At 35.4% G+C, this 15,695-nt stretch overlaps 1 protein-coding gene across 1 annotated transcript; it reads right to left on the bottom strand.

The window, feature by feature from the left end:
* Positions 1-6,673: 6,673 nt before the first annotated feature.
* LOC149940317 (uncharacterized) lies at positions 6,674-8,178 on the bottom strand. Its single transcript, XM_090179226.1, has 4 exons — positions 8,125-8,178; positions 7,402-8,055; positions 7,045-7,281; positions 6,674-7,003 (listed from the first exon to the last, which is right to left on the bottom strand). The coding sequence occupies exons 1-4, from the start codon at positions 8,176-8,178 to the stop codon at positions 6,674-6,676; spliced, it is 1,275 nt and encodes a 424-aa protein (XP_090035352.1).
* Positions 8,179-15,695: the final 7,517 nt, after the last annotated feature.

Raw genomic sequence — 15,695 nt, 5'->3', positions numbered from 1 at the left:
CATAAAAATTTGCTTCGTATTATATTTAACTGATAAACTTGTTCTGTAAAAGGGTTTAATTCAATTGTGCATTGTTATAGTACGTCTAACTTACTGTTGTAACTACTTAACTTATGATATTCTGAATAAATTAAAATTGGTCGTTTCGTCTCAATTATTTTAATTATAATTAAAATTTTATACCGGGCGGGATAGAAATGGGTTAATATTTTTAACAAATAACTCTAAATTGCGGAGATATATCTTTAAGGGTTATCTCGAGAAATTAATACCACTAGGGACAATTCTTCCGAGGAGAGGTATATTTTGGCTTGCCAACTTGTTGTCTATACGTTAATTCCGCTGCCCCCTTCGTTATCAATAAATGGTTTCAAAGATACAATTTTCGAATTTTTATTAATCTCTCGTTTGTTTCATAAAGAAATTATTTCACAAATAGATTTGACTTTGTTTTTAGTTCTTCAGCGGTGAGATTACCCTTAATTCTAATTTTACATTTCAACATTTTAGCGAAGCGCATAACCCAGGCTGTTACGCGGAAGAATTTCTCTATTTTACTATAACGTTCTATAGGGATTAAAGTTTAAATTAAATTTTGATCATAACAAGTGGTTACCATCGCTACTTTTCTCCTTTCAGCTTCTATCTCATCGTTAGATTAATCTAGGGGTTTGGACGGAAAATTTGGCCAGTGACTTTCGGGCTCTCGCAACCATAACGGACCCTCAAACCAAAGTTTACTTTCTTTTAGCTTTTTCGCGCTTAGACCCCTAGTGGGCAAATCGGCTGGGTTACTAGTTCTGGGACAGTGGCTCCAATTTTCGAGGTTAGTTAAATTGCGAATTTCGCGGACCCTATTAGAAACGAATGGTTTCCAATCATCTGACGTATTTTTTATCCAATGAAGGGCTATCATTGAATCGGTCCAATAATAGGTTTTCGAGATTTTGTTTTCAAATTGTTCGTTAACGTATTTAGCTAAGTGGGCACCCAACACGCACCCCATCAACTCTAATCGGGGAATTGTGTTATCCTTTAACGGGGCCACGCGGATTTTGGACATTACCAGCACGGTTTTAACCATAGAAATAGAAATTAGACTAGAAGCACTGCCCTTTCCGCCAATCCCAAGGGAAACAAGCGAGCTAGAAGGCAGACATTAGGGTGGAATCGCGATGTACGCGCCATCTGACAAACGCATTAAACATTGTCGCCATGGCTACGACGCGAATTTCGAAGATGGAAAAAAGGCGATCCACTGCGCATCACGTCGTGCGCAGCGGCTGTCTTTTCGTGTTTAAATTTTTGCGTCTAAAAGCATATCCGCAAATATGGTTAAAAACTGCGCTTTTTTACATTGTGAAGAGAAATCTGGGAAAGAAATAAAATTCTCATTTCATAAGTATGTAATATTATAGTAAATATTTTATAATAATCTCGGAATAAGAGATTTTTTTTACACTAAGATTTCCTCTGAGAAATGCTGAATTACTAGGAAAATGGGTTTTAGCGGTAAATTGGGAAAATTGGACTCCATCTTCAATTACTTCATATGACTTTGTGTGTAGTAAACTTTTCTGCCGGATGAAATTCACTTTCAAAATAAAAGGCACCATTTGAAAGCAAATGCTGTACCTACACAAGTAAAAATTACCCTATTCATTCTGAAATAAAAAAACTAACTGAAATATGAATAATTTCTTTATTAAAACAAGAATTTGAAAGAGCTCCCAAAAATATATATTCCAGAACAAATCATATTTACATCTTCTAGAGTATGCCAATTTATTGATTTTAGTAATTGTTATTTAGTTTCCCTATTTATCAGAGGTTATTTCAGAAAACTTACGGAAAAAGTGAACTACCGGAAACCATTCAATTTGACTGGACTAATACTGATGATAGTTTAAAAGACACTGAAACCAAGATTTTGGAATCTCATGTAGGCATATTTTAAACCACACTGAAATAATTAAAATTTAGTTAAACTGTGATGATTCGTGGTATTTCAGACTTACAATGATTGCGAAAAGTTAACGGGTGACTTTAAGGGTGACACGGTAGATATAGTAGATTCTTGAAATTTTTATGATTTTCCTAAAGCTGTTTAAATAACTTAATATAATGTCAGATAAATAAAAAAAGTTTTTAATACGTTGCCTACGATCTGTTTTATGTTATTCCACGTGACCATATTTACTTATTTAGTTTAAATTGTTTCTATGAGATGGCGCGACTATCGCGATTCCACTCTGATGGCAGCCTTCTAGCTGGTACGTCCCCGCCCAATCCAATCGTGCTTCTAGTCAGATTCACGGTAATTTTTAATATGGTACTTAATTGTCCCAGCGAGAAGGAACGGAGATGGGGAAAAACCGAAAGGGACTCTATTTTATCTAAATACCCTAAATGAATTTTGGTCTATTTTTCCCTCTTCGTCATATTTGAACCAAAGAAATCGAGTTACGTCCCTTTCTTTTTCCGCTAATCCCACCTGAAGAAAGGCCTTTTCTATATCGGCTAACAAAGCCACCTTGTGGTTTCTAAATCTCAAGAGTAGGCCTAACATATCAGGATTTAAATTTGGACCCGGCGACAAGCAGTCGTTTAGAGAGGGTAAATTGCTTTCACGCGCAGAGCCGTCAAAAACGACTCGTACCTTTGTTGTGACGCTACTCTCACGCACTACCGCCTGGTGGGGTACGTAGTGACAACCTTTCGCGTCAATATTTGCGGGGGGTACCTCTTCGATAATTCCCGAATCTAACTGTTCTTGAAGAACTTTTCTGTACTCTTTGAAAAGAGCGGGATTTTTCCCAAGTTTCCTAGCTAAACTTTGCGCGCGTTTTTCGCGATTTCAAAATTATCGGGTAGGTTTTCCCTATCATTTTTCCAGGGGAATCGAACGCTATAACGGTCATTTTCGAATACAATGCTATTTTCGAAATCTTCTAATATTTCTTGGTCACAGGGTGGGCCGTTAGATTCTTCACGAATGCCTATAGCCTCAATCTCCCAAAATGATTTTAAAGTTTCATTAACTTCATTTTATCGTATACTAACGTGCAAAGTCGAGTACGTTTCATGTCCTACACCCGTTATTTTTACGGGTCCCGTTATGGCCCAACCAAATTTAGTTTCTAAAGCGACGGTATTTTTCCGAAACGCTCAAGTTTACCGGAAGCTATCTCCCAATAAATATCCCCCCAATTAAGGCGTTAATATCTAATGTCCCCTTTTCCATTTCATCGGCTATTTGTAGGTCTCTTTCTCCGAGATAATTTTCTATTTCGTTGGCAAGGGGTTTTAGACAATGCTCGACAAATGAACGGGACTTCTACAGCCTGAATTTCTACGAATTCTTGAGGATTAATTTTGTTTCGTAGGATTAGCCTAAAAATACGCCGACTTACTTCCGGGGCTGTTCTAGTTCCGAACCCATGAACTGCTATTTCAGTTTTGCCAACTACTGGTAATTTTAATTTACGGGATAATTGTACGAAGGACAATTGACTACCCCCATCCAACAAACAACGAATTGGCTCGTATTTGATTTTATTTCGGGGTTTATCGCTAGGGCCTGAACCATTTGTAACAAGACTGTATTTTGAGTAGCTACTTGAGAGCTATTTACCGACACCTGCATTGCCGTAAAATCCTCCCTCCCCCTTTCTTTCTCTTTTTCTCCCTCTTTTGGCGGGTTTTGGTTTTTCTTAGAATTTGCCTGGATTTTGTCGCAAACTACTATGTTATGGGCCCTCCCACATTTTCTACACCCTTTAAATCTAGACGGGCAATTTTTGGCAGGGTGTGCTTTTCTAATACAAATAAAACATCTATCCTCATCTTTAAGTAGGCTTTTTTTGTCTTCTATCGAATGATAGGTGCAATTTGTGGACGAGTGTTGGGTGCTCTTACAAAAAATACAATACACGTTTTCATTGGGGACTACATCCGACGGCTCCCTTTTCAACTTTTCTGGGTAGGATTTTTCCCTACTTAGTTCTTTTTGAACTTTCGCGTAACTATCCGTAATTTGGGGCCCCTGTCCTAACATTTCAGAGAACTCTCGATTTTCAACCTCTTTTTTAAGGAACGCTATTAAGTTATCCCAATCGTCACCGGCGGGTTTTGATCTACTATATTCTAGCCTAATATCGCTAGGAAGACAACGTAGTAGCGCTGGGCAGAGAAAAGTACCATTTACTTTTGGGTCTACACCTTGATTTCTTAAACTTCTTATTGTTCCCTCACACGTATCAACGAGGGTGCGCAAAGCTTTTACATCATTAGATTTTTTAACCGACTGTATATCTAGTAACTTATTCATTATTCTATGAATTACGATATCTTTTCTACCATATCGGTCTTCTAACATTTTGATTACGTAGTCATAGTTTTGCTCTGACGCGTCTAAAAAAATCTAATACTCTAGCCGCCTCGCCCTCTAAATAGGAAGCCAAATACGTAAACTTTTCTACCTTTGGTAAATTTGTTTGGTGGATCGCGGCTTGAAATTGGCTCCAGAAACTGGACCATTTTGAGATGTCTCCGCTGAATTTGGGCATCGTGATGGTCGGAAGCTTCGTTGACGAGATGATCTGCGGTGGGAGGATCAGCGGTGACTGGGTCATCGTTAGCGGGATCAGCTGCTGGTTCGCTCCGTGGTTGGAGATAATGGACGTTGCCGTTCTGTAGCCTCGGAGCTCGTTGGCTCTGGATTTGGCGAGGGTGATTTTGTCCCTGTACCCTATTGTTGAGGTTGCCTCCTTACTGAGATCCTTTAGTGAATCGAGGTGCGATTCGGCCTTTTGGTCAAGAAGTATAATTTCCTCCTCTTTTTGAAGGACTATGGCCAGTAAATCCTCCAGTTGCTCGATCGTACATGTTTTATCTTTGATGAGCAATTCCATTTTTGAGGTCTCCAGGGTAATGGCTCTCCGGATGGGAGTCCGGCTGGACTTTACCCTCTGGTACTCGGCGTTGGCGGCCGCTATAATTTCTTCTGACGGCTCCGTCATCTTTGGCGTGGCCGTTGCTCGTGTTGGAAACTTCTTTGTTCAAGTTTTTGGTTCGCTTACGTGGCTTTTTAGATCCCGGGTTTCGGCACCATAGGTGGATTTACTATTTTTTTACTCGCGAGTGCACTACCAGGGGCAAACGACATAGTCACATTTTGTACTGACGCTTAAACATAGCGTGCGATGTCGCCACCATAGTTTAACGAAAAGGTGCGGTCGCAGCCGTCTGCTACGATTTCTGCAGTCACTTAGGCCTTCATTTTCGACTATAAATGAACGTGAATTCTGCTGTAAACAATGGTTTCATATTTCCAATTACTGGATATAAAAAATCACTGTCAACTGTTCCAACGTTTACTAAAAACCACGTATTTTCTTATTACAAAAGTAAGAATAAAACTAATAGACAGTTAACACGAAGTTATAACTTTGTAACAGAAGGATATGTTGACAAAGACTCCTTGCTTACGAATACCGATAAGTATGCTTGATTGATTCTATTCATTTGTGTATTCTTAAGTATTATTTTATTAATGTCCACATTTATTTTCTAGGGAAAATGACATAGTTTATGTTAAGGGGAAATGTTACCGGAGTAAAAGAAAAATGTATCACCCTATCTTTGTGCTGCGGCGTTAAGAGTATCTGGTGGCAAAAATCCAGTACTAGATGGCTATTGTGAATGTGTCGCTGGATTATCTGGAACTTGCAATCATTTGATTGGTTTTCTCCGATACCTACAAGAGGCATCAGAAATCATTGAAATTAATGATCCCATTTCATGTACAAGCAAGAAACAACAATGGGGTTGTCAAAGAGGCAAATCAATTCGGCCACTCGCTGTCATGGATGTAAATTTCCAATCTCCAAAAGAAAATGCTAGCTCTAAACCTATGAATTGTAGGATTAACGAAGGTCGAGCTTATGTTCGTAATAAAAATGAAGTAAATGCAGCTGTTAACAAGTTAATGTTGACGTTACAAGAGAGTAAAGATGATGAAAATGATTTTTCACTCATAATTTCCTCGCCAAATTCTTCAGCCTTCATAGACACTAAAATGGGAAAAGCATCGATGAACTCGCCTATATGTTACCAGCTTCCTATTATAGAATCTGGAATGGAAGTTATTTTCAATTTTAACATATTTCCTATTTCTACTCCTGTCATTGTTGATAGACTGCTTCGGGTACCAATATTTTCAAAGAGGCAATGCAAAGAAGATTGGTGTATCAGTGGCTGTTATTTACCTTTACCAGAAGTTGAAATGAAAATTCGTTTGGTAAGGAGCTTATAAAATATTTTTAAGTTATAAATATTTAAAGACTTATTTTTCCGAAAAATGAGCTTTCCTCCGAAGAAGCTTCAGTTTTAGAAAGAAAAACAGTAGCGCAATCAGAGAATGTGGAATGGAAAAATGCCAGGAGAACAAGGTTGAGTTCCTCCAAATTTGGAAATGTATGAAAGCGAAAAGGCGAATTATGGACTGAAGCTGGTATTTGCAATGTTGTCATAAGCAGTGAAATAGGACATATAAATAGTATAAAATATGGGAAAACCATGGAGCCTATTGCAAGAAACAAATATTCTAATCAAATGCGCAGTTTAGGCCATAACTTAATAGTTCACGCATATGGCTTTGTGGTGGACCCAACTAAATGCTGTCTCCCTTGTCAAAATCTAACTGTAGAAAACCACTTCGCCTTGTTATTTCTTTGTCAGATATAGAGCCTGTATAAAGGGCAGACACAAATGTGACATAACCATTTGGACTGATTCCAATCAGCCCTTTGTACGTATTTGTTGATTTATAATTGGAGTATGTTTCTGATTGTAATACTAATGAGGAAGGTGTTTCACACCTAATTTCTGATGCGTCGATTATAACACGCGTAGTTGGATAAGTTGTTTTAAATTCTTCTGGCATGGTCTGATCAATTTGTTCGCACGTTGACCATAAACTAATTTGACCTAACTGAAGGTACTGTACATGTAGTTTACCCAAGTGTTACACATGTTACTGACCGTACTTTTAGAGATACCAAACCTCTCCGCTAGGTCTTCGACAAATAGCCCTAGTCTTAATCGCATGAGTACCATAAAAAATTGGTCCAGAGGTTTTAAAGCTCTAGGACGACCAGCCATAGTTGAAGTTGTTACAGGAGTTGAGTTGATTCCATCATTGACCTTCCCACTTTTCCAATAAATAATGTTTTCACCATTTTCACCAGGATCTAGAAATTCAAATAAAGCCATAACCCTCTTGTAGTTGGGAAGACCGGTATAAAATGTTATAGCATCATCATCGTCTTTAATATTTTCTAAACTTGGTTTTAATATTTTAAATTTTTTTTCAGCCAATTCCCGCATTTTTATTTCTACTTTTAAAAGCTGTTCAGCTTTTTTAAGCTTGAAAGTTTGCACTCCCACTTTTTCGTTGGCTTTTTCCAGCGCCACTTCTAAGAGTTCTACTTTTTTGCGCATTTCTTCAAATTTCTCGGCATGACGCATGTTGATATCAGAATTTTCAAAGCTAATAGTATTTGGAATGAAACTGTTACGTAACCTGTTACGCATATTTTGTAGTTCATTATCTGCATTTGAAACTAGTCTATCCGTAATGTTGGAAACATTTTGCAATTCTTCTGGCTCTTCGTTAACTATTAAATCCTGTTCAACATTAGAAATTACCTCTTGGTTAGTGGTTGTTCCATCATTGGCATTAGAAATTGTTACGTCTTGAGCAATTTGATTTACATTATGGGATAGATTAGTGTCATTATTTATCAATTCACTATTAACAGTGTTTGTTATAGGCTCGTTCGTTATCCAGGAGAATTGAGACGGTACTGCCCCCTTTTTCAAATGCCTTTGGCCATTGGCATGTGAAACGAGGAAATCAGACTCTTTAAAATGTTTAGAGCAAACATTAATATTCATTTTTGGTTTGTATAAGTAGTATCGTCGCCTTTTTCTTTTCAGCCACAATGTTCGTATATTATTTTGTATTGGCATTGGAACTCTGTGGTATGACACCTTAAAAGAGTAAAAAGCATTAAATATTACTCCATTTACAATAACTTTATTCTATAATTAGTTACTTACATTTTTATCTTCGCCTCTTTCTTTACAATTAAGTACAACACAAAATCTTCCCATTGTATATAACACTGAATGCAAAGGCTTAAGCTTAGGAATTTAATTCTAAGACACTATCGTCTAAAACCAATTTGACTGATAATATAGATGTTGTTAAACATCAACCATGCATTTTACTAACCTAATTATTATCTACCTTCAATTAAAAGAGCAAAAATTTAACTATTTATGAAATTCTGTTATGTGACAAAACACGTACAGCAATGTGCAACGGAAAAGCGCTAAAGTTTCTGACTGCCAGATAATTTTTTAAAGTCGCCACTCACGACTACCGCCATCTAGTGAGCCAAGTGTTCATTATGTTAAATTGTGACTATGTCGTTTACCCCTATAAAGTAAACTTTCCACGTGAACATAAGTAAATCCACCTATTATGTCGAGAGTTTATATTGGACTAAATTGCCTAAAGCTATATCTTTAACTGATCTACTTGCGAGCCTAATTTTAGTTTTAATAATTTGAGCCCTTCTTGATTTTAAATGGGAAGTTTTATTATTACTTTGTCTCCTTTAGGAGGGTCGACTCTTTAGAGTCCGGGCGAGGTTTTTCTAGTCTTGTTTTCACGACGTTTCCGGTCGTTCTCCCTTTTTATGTTGGCGGTGTTTTCCCTACACTCTAGGACTCCATGACGGTCCGGCTGCGCCCCCCCCCCTCCTTCCAATATCCGTTCTTCACGGGTTTCAAGGCAGGGATGAACCAATCGCTAACGTCACGGAAAAACCCCAGAAGGGCACTTTCGCGTTTTACATTGTGGTATTTTTACAAAGAGGAAATTTTCCACTGAATATGTGCAATATTTACATTTTAAAAACAGATAATACACCTTTAAAGGATACAAGATTTTACAAAAATTAATACACTTCAACACTTTAAAATTAACAATTACACACAAAATTACACTAATTATAAACATACACAAGATATTTAACATGTATATGTAAAGCAGGGGGAGTTTATGGACTTTGCATGCATATATGGTGCTCCACATATAGTCCAAGAGCCCATGACAAAATAAGCATGTGATAAAGTACAGGTCAAGGTATTTTTAATTAGATTAGTGATTTGTAACAAAGAACTGTTTGTCCTACGGGTCAAAGTGGGGGCTTTCCGGAAATACGAACCACGTGACGTCACTTAGACCTTCAAAACTGAACCAAGAGGCATATAAGATTAAATACTAATTTCGAGCCCCTCCCAAATTTACATGTTTAAGACAAAATTACTTTTTTAGTCTTATATGCCGTTTGTTTCAGATTTGAAGGTTAATTTATTCATATTTGGTAAGAGCACGTTGAGACCAATCGAATGATACCAATATCAGCTCATATCAATTTTCAAGGTCACCGGAAGTGACGTCACGTGGTTCGTATTTCCGGAAAGCCCCTATTTGACCCGTAAGACAAACAGTTCTTTGTTACAAATCACTAACCTAGTTAAAAATACCTTGACCCATCGTGTACCTTATCACATGCTTATTTTGTCATGGGCTCTTGGACTATATGTGGAGCACCATATATGCATGCAAAAGTCCATAAACTCCCCCTGCTTTACATATACAATCGTAAACCCATATAATGAATTTTCATTTTACATTTTCAGCCAGATATTCTGTTAATATACATAACACTACTTTTAGCAATCTTCGACATTGTCCGACTTAGTTAATTAAATATAATAATAATAATCTAGTTTTATATTCTGCATTACATTTACTACTTATTTACTGAAATTGGAATGAACTTTGTAAATATTAAAACAACTTACTATCAAAGAGCTGTAAGAAGGAAATAAAAAAAACAACAGCTGATAAGCGGTCACATTTTCTTTTGTTTACATTATTAACGTTGACAGCGCCTTCTTTGCCTGGTTTTCTCGGCGCGTATTTTCATTTGAAAAAATAGACAAACGTATTTTACTTATTTATCAATAAGTAATTTAAAGATTACTGAAACAAATTATAACCCCAAATTGCACAATTAGTAATAATTAATGAAACTGCAAGAAATGGATCGTTTCCGCCGTTTACAACAGCCATTTCTCAGTTGTTACGCCAGCGCCAAAGATCGATGTAGGTAAAATGTGAACTAATATAACTTTCGCCGTTTTTAGGCTATTTCCGGGGACGCTATCGTCGCGAGCAGAATGAGCGCGTGTAGGAGGCCGTGGGCGAGCTAACCGACATAAATTTACATCACTCGCGATTAGCTAATTTGAATTTCCACCATAGTGATTTTTGTCAGGCATTCGAACTTTAGTCGAAAAAGTTCGAGACTAGCCAGAAACGTTTAAGTGACACATTCTTGACTTGACTCGAGTTTTAGACGTGTATCAAAATTTTCGACAAATCAAAATCTGAGTACTGTGACACTTTCGGCTTGCGTTTTATTTCAATAAGGGAATTGAGACACCTTTGGCGTACGCAACTACCGTTTTTAACAAGTTAGAAAGTTTTTGACATGTTCAATTTGTCGGAGGAGTGGATAAAGGTATGATATTTTTTGAGAAGGAATTAAATTATTTCACGTCACACGTAAAGACCGATAAAATCTTTGTACAAATTTCAATAAACCAATAGAATGGCTTTTTTTTATAAATATGGTTATAATAATTAGGTCCGATTACCGCTAAAGCCAACTTTTACAAATCCGTATAGCTTGGAGATACCAGCAATGATTTTTAAAATGTAAAACTTGTTTCATATGTGTGGTGGAAAACAGCTGTTTACGAGCAACTGGATTTCAGCCATTACTATACTACATGGTTATGTTTGAGCTGACAGAGATATACATAAAACATCTTGAATGATAATACTGTAACATAATCAACTGCGTTTTGTGAATATGATATCTTTGCTGCTTTTTCAAAACAAAACTATTTTTGAAAGTTGAAAGAGGGAGATCTCCGTACACTATAAATGAAAAGTCTGCACTTGATCTTGGTTTGGATTATGGTTTTCTAATAAACTTTAGTTTGTGGTTATGCTTGAGCTTGTTTTGGATGAAAAATTCCGTACATTAATAAAAATCAAAACAATCGATTTTTTTCTTTAAATCAGATTTACTTGATTTTTTGGAATTTATGGATTTTTTTAACAATTAATGGCTTTTTAATTGTATAATTAACGGATATTTTACTTTAATCAGTTATCTAATCTTGAATTTAAAGAAATCTAATTTAAATTTAATTACTATTATAATTTTAGTTTGCTCAGCTTTTCTATGTATTTTAATTTTTCAAGCAAGTATTTAGCCAATTTTTATTGCCCCGTTAAAATACATTGTGTGATTTAAATCAAAAATTTAAAATAATATTGATTTTAATCACGATTGAAATCAAATTGATTTAAATCAGACAACCCTGTTTACAACTGACATTAATAAATTTTAAAATACACTTAAACACACAAATAAAAAAGAATATACAGTTTTAAATTTACGAAAAAGTTTCCTTTAATTGGTTTAACAGAAGTGTATTCTATAATAAGCAAATCTGTACAGTTTTTCGAAAAACAGGGCTTGCCACCACCCTCCTATACGCATTGTAACCCGTCACCTGAATGAAAGGCATCGAAAATTCGCTTGATGCCTTAGGCCTTAGGTGGTGCCTTCAGAGGCGTATCTAGGGTATGGCAGCCATGGCGCGTGCCATGGGCGCAACTCGACGGGGGGCGCCAAATTATGTTTTAAATTTTTTTGGCGGTCTGCTTTGGTGTTGTGTTTTAGGTTTTTTTAATGTTTATATTTCCGTTATATATATATCTCTAAGTTGAAATTAGATTCAGGTTATTTCCTGGTAAAATGCCTGGGGTGAAGGCAAGGTTCCTAGAAAAAAGCTACGCTTACAATTAGGTTGGCGCATAAAGCCCCTTTTCAAACGAGTAAGTATAAAAACTCGCGAAGGAGAGAAAAGGGGAAAGATATCGACTTATTCCCCGAAAGAAACGTCACTGGATGTCAGACAACAAGTCGTCCCTGTTCCTTTTTTACAAGAATTTGAATCCAACTTCTAGCACTGGTCACTTGACAGCGGAATTTCAGAAATGTAAAAGTTCTTTGTCACTGATTTCAATAGATATACATCTGCCTCTATTGTTAGCCCTAAGAAAGTTTTTCGAAAAAGGAATATTTTCAGTCTTCGTTTCTTCTTCCTTCGTATTGGACACGTAAAGTTTAAAATTTAGCCGTTATGGCCTAATTTACAGAAGCCGTGCATTTAGTATTGTTGTAATTAAGTCGAAATGTAAAAAAATAACATTCTACACTTAAAACGTTTCTCAAAAATACATCAATTTAACTTGGTAAATGAATTGTTAATTAAAAAAAAGGCCAAAGTATCGTTCAGGGGTTACTAAATTTTATGGGCCTTGTTAAGAAAAATCTCCAAATTATTAAGTCACGATTAAATATAATTGAATTAAAATCTGTGGATTTTTCCTATTGAAATTTTTTAACCCAAACTTTCAAAGTTAATATAATGATCATTTGAATAATTTTACTGGTATCTGTCTGAACTTTTTTTTCTATTTGGCTCTATTTTTAAATTAATGTGCTGCATCACTCGAATTGTTCAACATATATTCAATTAAAAATAATCGTATAACTTAGCAAAGGTTACGAATTATCAATAATCGCAGGTAATTACTAAAAATAATTGCAATTAATTATGTATATCAAGTCAATATTGCTTAAGAAGTCAAGTTATTTTGAAACTAATAATATAAGTATTGCAAAGCGTTGCTAAAACCTGGTGCTGATTAGATGAGTTATTTTACTTTACTATCGTAGCATTCTTAAAGCTCGGTATCTAACGTACACCTGGCCATGGCAACATAATATTTTAATTTGAATTTAAATGGTCCCAACTAATTAAAATAGGTCTCAGAATTTTTAAGACAAAGCTAAATATTTTATGAACGCTATGTTTAATCTATTCTAATTAAAAAATTAAACGAGCGTTTTCACCAGAGAAGAATTTTCGAATGCGCCCCCGTTGCGTTTTCACCAGAGAAGCAACTGTTTTTTTCGAATGCGCCCCCGTTGGGGTGAAGGAAGGTTTTGTGAGAGGGGGTTTACATACGTAGCGTCGAACCATTCGAAGCCGCACCATTACTAATCCTTTTGCTCGACGCGTTTTCGAAACGGGTTTACAAGGTCGAACTTTGACCGACGGGAAATCGGGGCGATCTTATTTTAGGGTTTTTTAGGAGGACTTTCCAGAGTGGAAATGGACGCGAATCAAATTGGTCAAGCTTATTTCAGTTGTTTAATATTTTCGGGTTTGTAACATATATACAACGAAAGTATTTGTGAAAAATTATTTTAAACTCGCGTCGGGTGTTAATAGAAAGACTTCAAAATCAATTACAAGCTAGACTTCGTATCTTTTACAACAAGTTAATCGTTAATCGGCCCAGTAAGTGACAGAAATAATAACTCACGAATTAAAAGTATCGAACAGTAACTTATTGATTGTTCATGTCTACTTCGAATATTAAACAATACTGGCCATAAATTGAAAGGACATGATATTTTACAGAAAATTAGAATATAAAAAATAAAGTTTAGATAACAATCATCTTACTCTGCGATTAAAAAACACATTACAAATAATAACAAGTTGGCCAGCCAAAATATACCTCTCCTCGGAAGAATAGTCCCTAGTGGTATTAATTTCTCGAGATAACTCTTTAAGATATTTTAATTATAATTGAAATAATTGAGACGAATGACCAATTTTAATTTATTCAGAATATCATAAGTTAAGTAGTTACAACAGTGAATTTGACGTAGTATAACAATGTACAATTGAATTAAACCCTTTTTACTGTACAAGTTTATCAGTTGAATATAATACAAAGCAAATTTTAACGAAAGAAATATCTACAGAGGGTATTATAACGACCGTTCGCTTTTTGGTTTATAATTTTAACGGAATCGCGCCGATTTTAATTAAAGGATAGTTTATCGAAATTTTGTTAAAAGAATATTCCCTAATTTCCCGTCGCAGTTATATCGAAAATTTAGTTGATTCGGGATTGCCAGAACTGTAATTTTGTGGGCGAGTGATTAGAAAATAAAATGCCAACCAGAATTATGCAAAATCATAAATGTTTATTTTTATTCAGAACAGTCTATGGAACGTTCTAGATTTAACTTTCATTAATAACCCAACAATATATATCCCTCCTACGTAATTGTACAGAACTGGTACTCAAGTATCTAAGACTAGATGTCTCTTAGTTCATCGTGATTGAAAAATAAACCAAATCACACTTACACTTAAGTATATATCATAAATTATACTGAGTAATTTTAACTAAATTCAAACTACCTTACTATAAACTCTTGTCTTAATTAACAGCTGAGAGCTGTTCGCTACTAATTACTTCCAATCTACTTAATTAGCCTCACAGGTTGAGTTGATAATTTCAAGGGTATAATTAGGTTATTCCAATTCAAAAAATAAAAATTATCAATTTTATCTTACACCTGACTTGAGTTAGTTCACAATTACTTTAACACTTTCAGTCTTAAACACGCACTGTTCATACACTTAAGTCAATTCACTCACGTTCCAAACGCGAAACACAATTTAACTCTTTTCTTGACTGAAGACCGAACATACTAATTAAAACCGCAAAGTTACCTCATAACTTTTGACTGACACCAGGACCCCGTCCTGTAGTAGTTCGTCTGACAGCCAAGAACTAAGAAAGACTAAATCTTCTAAATTGACCGCAACGGCTTTATATACTTATATTTGGTGTTTTTTTAGACCTGTCAAGATTTGACTAAAGTTCGAAAAATTGAAAAGATTATATTTTTTACCCGGTTTGATTGATAGTTCTCCACACGGTGGCGCTATATTATTACTTTGATATAGTTTCCGCGGGAGTTTTGAATAATTATCCTTTTTCTAAGCGTTATTAAAAGGTAAAAAACCCGCCTTATCATACTTTCTATTTTCCTAAAGAAAGTCAATGGCTCGGCGGTAAACTATCTGCATTGTACCGAGCGACCCGAGTTCAATTCCTGAACAAGATCAAATAAATTAAAATACTCAGATATTTAATTAAATATGATATTAATATAATTTATAAATATTTAATTAAATATAAGATTAATATAATTTATAAATATTTAATTAAATATAAGCTTAATACAATTTATAAATATTTCATTAAATATAAGGTTAATATAATTTATAAATATTTAAAATGATGTAGAATAAATTATAGTACCTAACGTTATAACTTTGTAAATGAGATTCGCCAAAGCTGTTTTTTAGAAAAACACCGTAACTTAGCAAGCGTTGGTGGCTGAGTGGTTAGAGAAAATCTCTTGCACAAGGCAGACCCGGGTTCGATTCCCAGCCGGCAAATAAATCGCAAATTGATACTAAGACGAATACCGTGTACAATTGGTGGAAACCCTGCCATTGGATGTTGAGAGGTTGTATAACACTCAGCACTCGGTCCGTCCCAAAATCATTAAGAAGAAATTGGAGATAAAACGCCC

This window comes from Leiobunum rupestre, chromosome 6 (assembly GCF_980474605.1).
Source record: "Leiobunum rupestre chromosome 6, qqLeiRupe1.1.hap1, whole genome shotgun sequence".
Classification (NCBI taxonomy): domain Eukaryota; kingdom Metazoa; phylum Arthropoda; class Arachnida; order Opiliones; family Sclerosomatidae; genus Leiobunum; species Leiobunum rupestre.
The sequence above is the reverse complement of the archived record's forward strand: the minus strand, read 5'-3'. Positions and strand labels throughout refer to the sequence as shown.

Coding starts and splice junctions, on each gene's coding strand:
- LOC149940317 (XM_090179226.1), bottom strand. CDS start 8,178: ATGGGAAGATTTTGTGTTGTACTTAATTGTAAAGAAAGAGGCGAAGAT. Junction 8,056..8,124: donor AAAGAGGCGAAGATAAAAAT/GTAAGTAACTAA, acceptor TACTCTTTTAAG/GTGTCATACCACAGAGTTCC. Junction 7,282..7,401: donor AAGCTGAACAGCTTTTAAAA/GTAGAAATAAAA, acceptor CCCAACTACAAG/AGGGTTATGGCTTTATTTGA.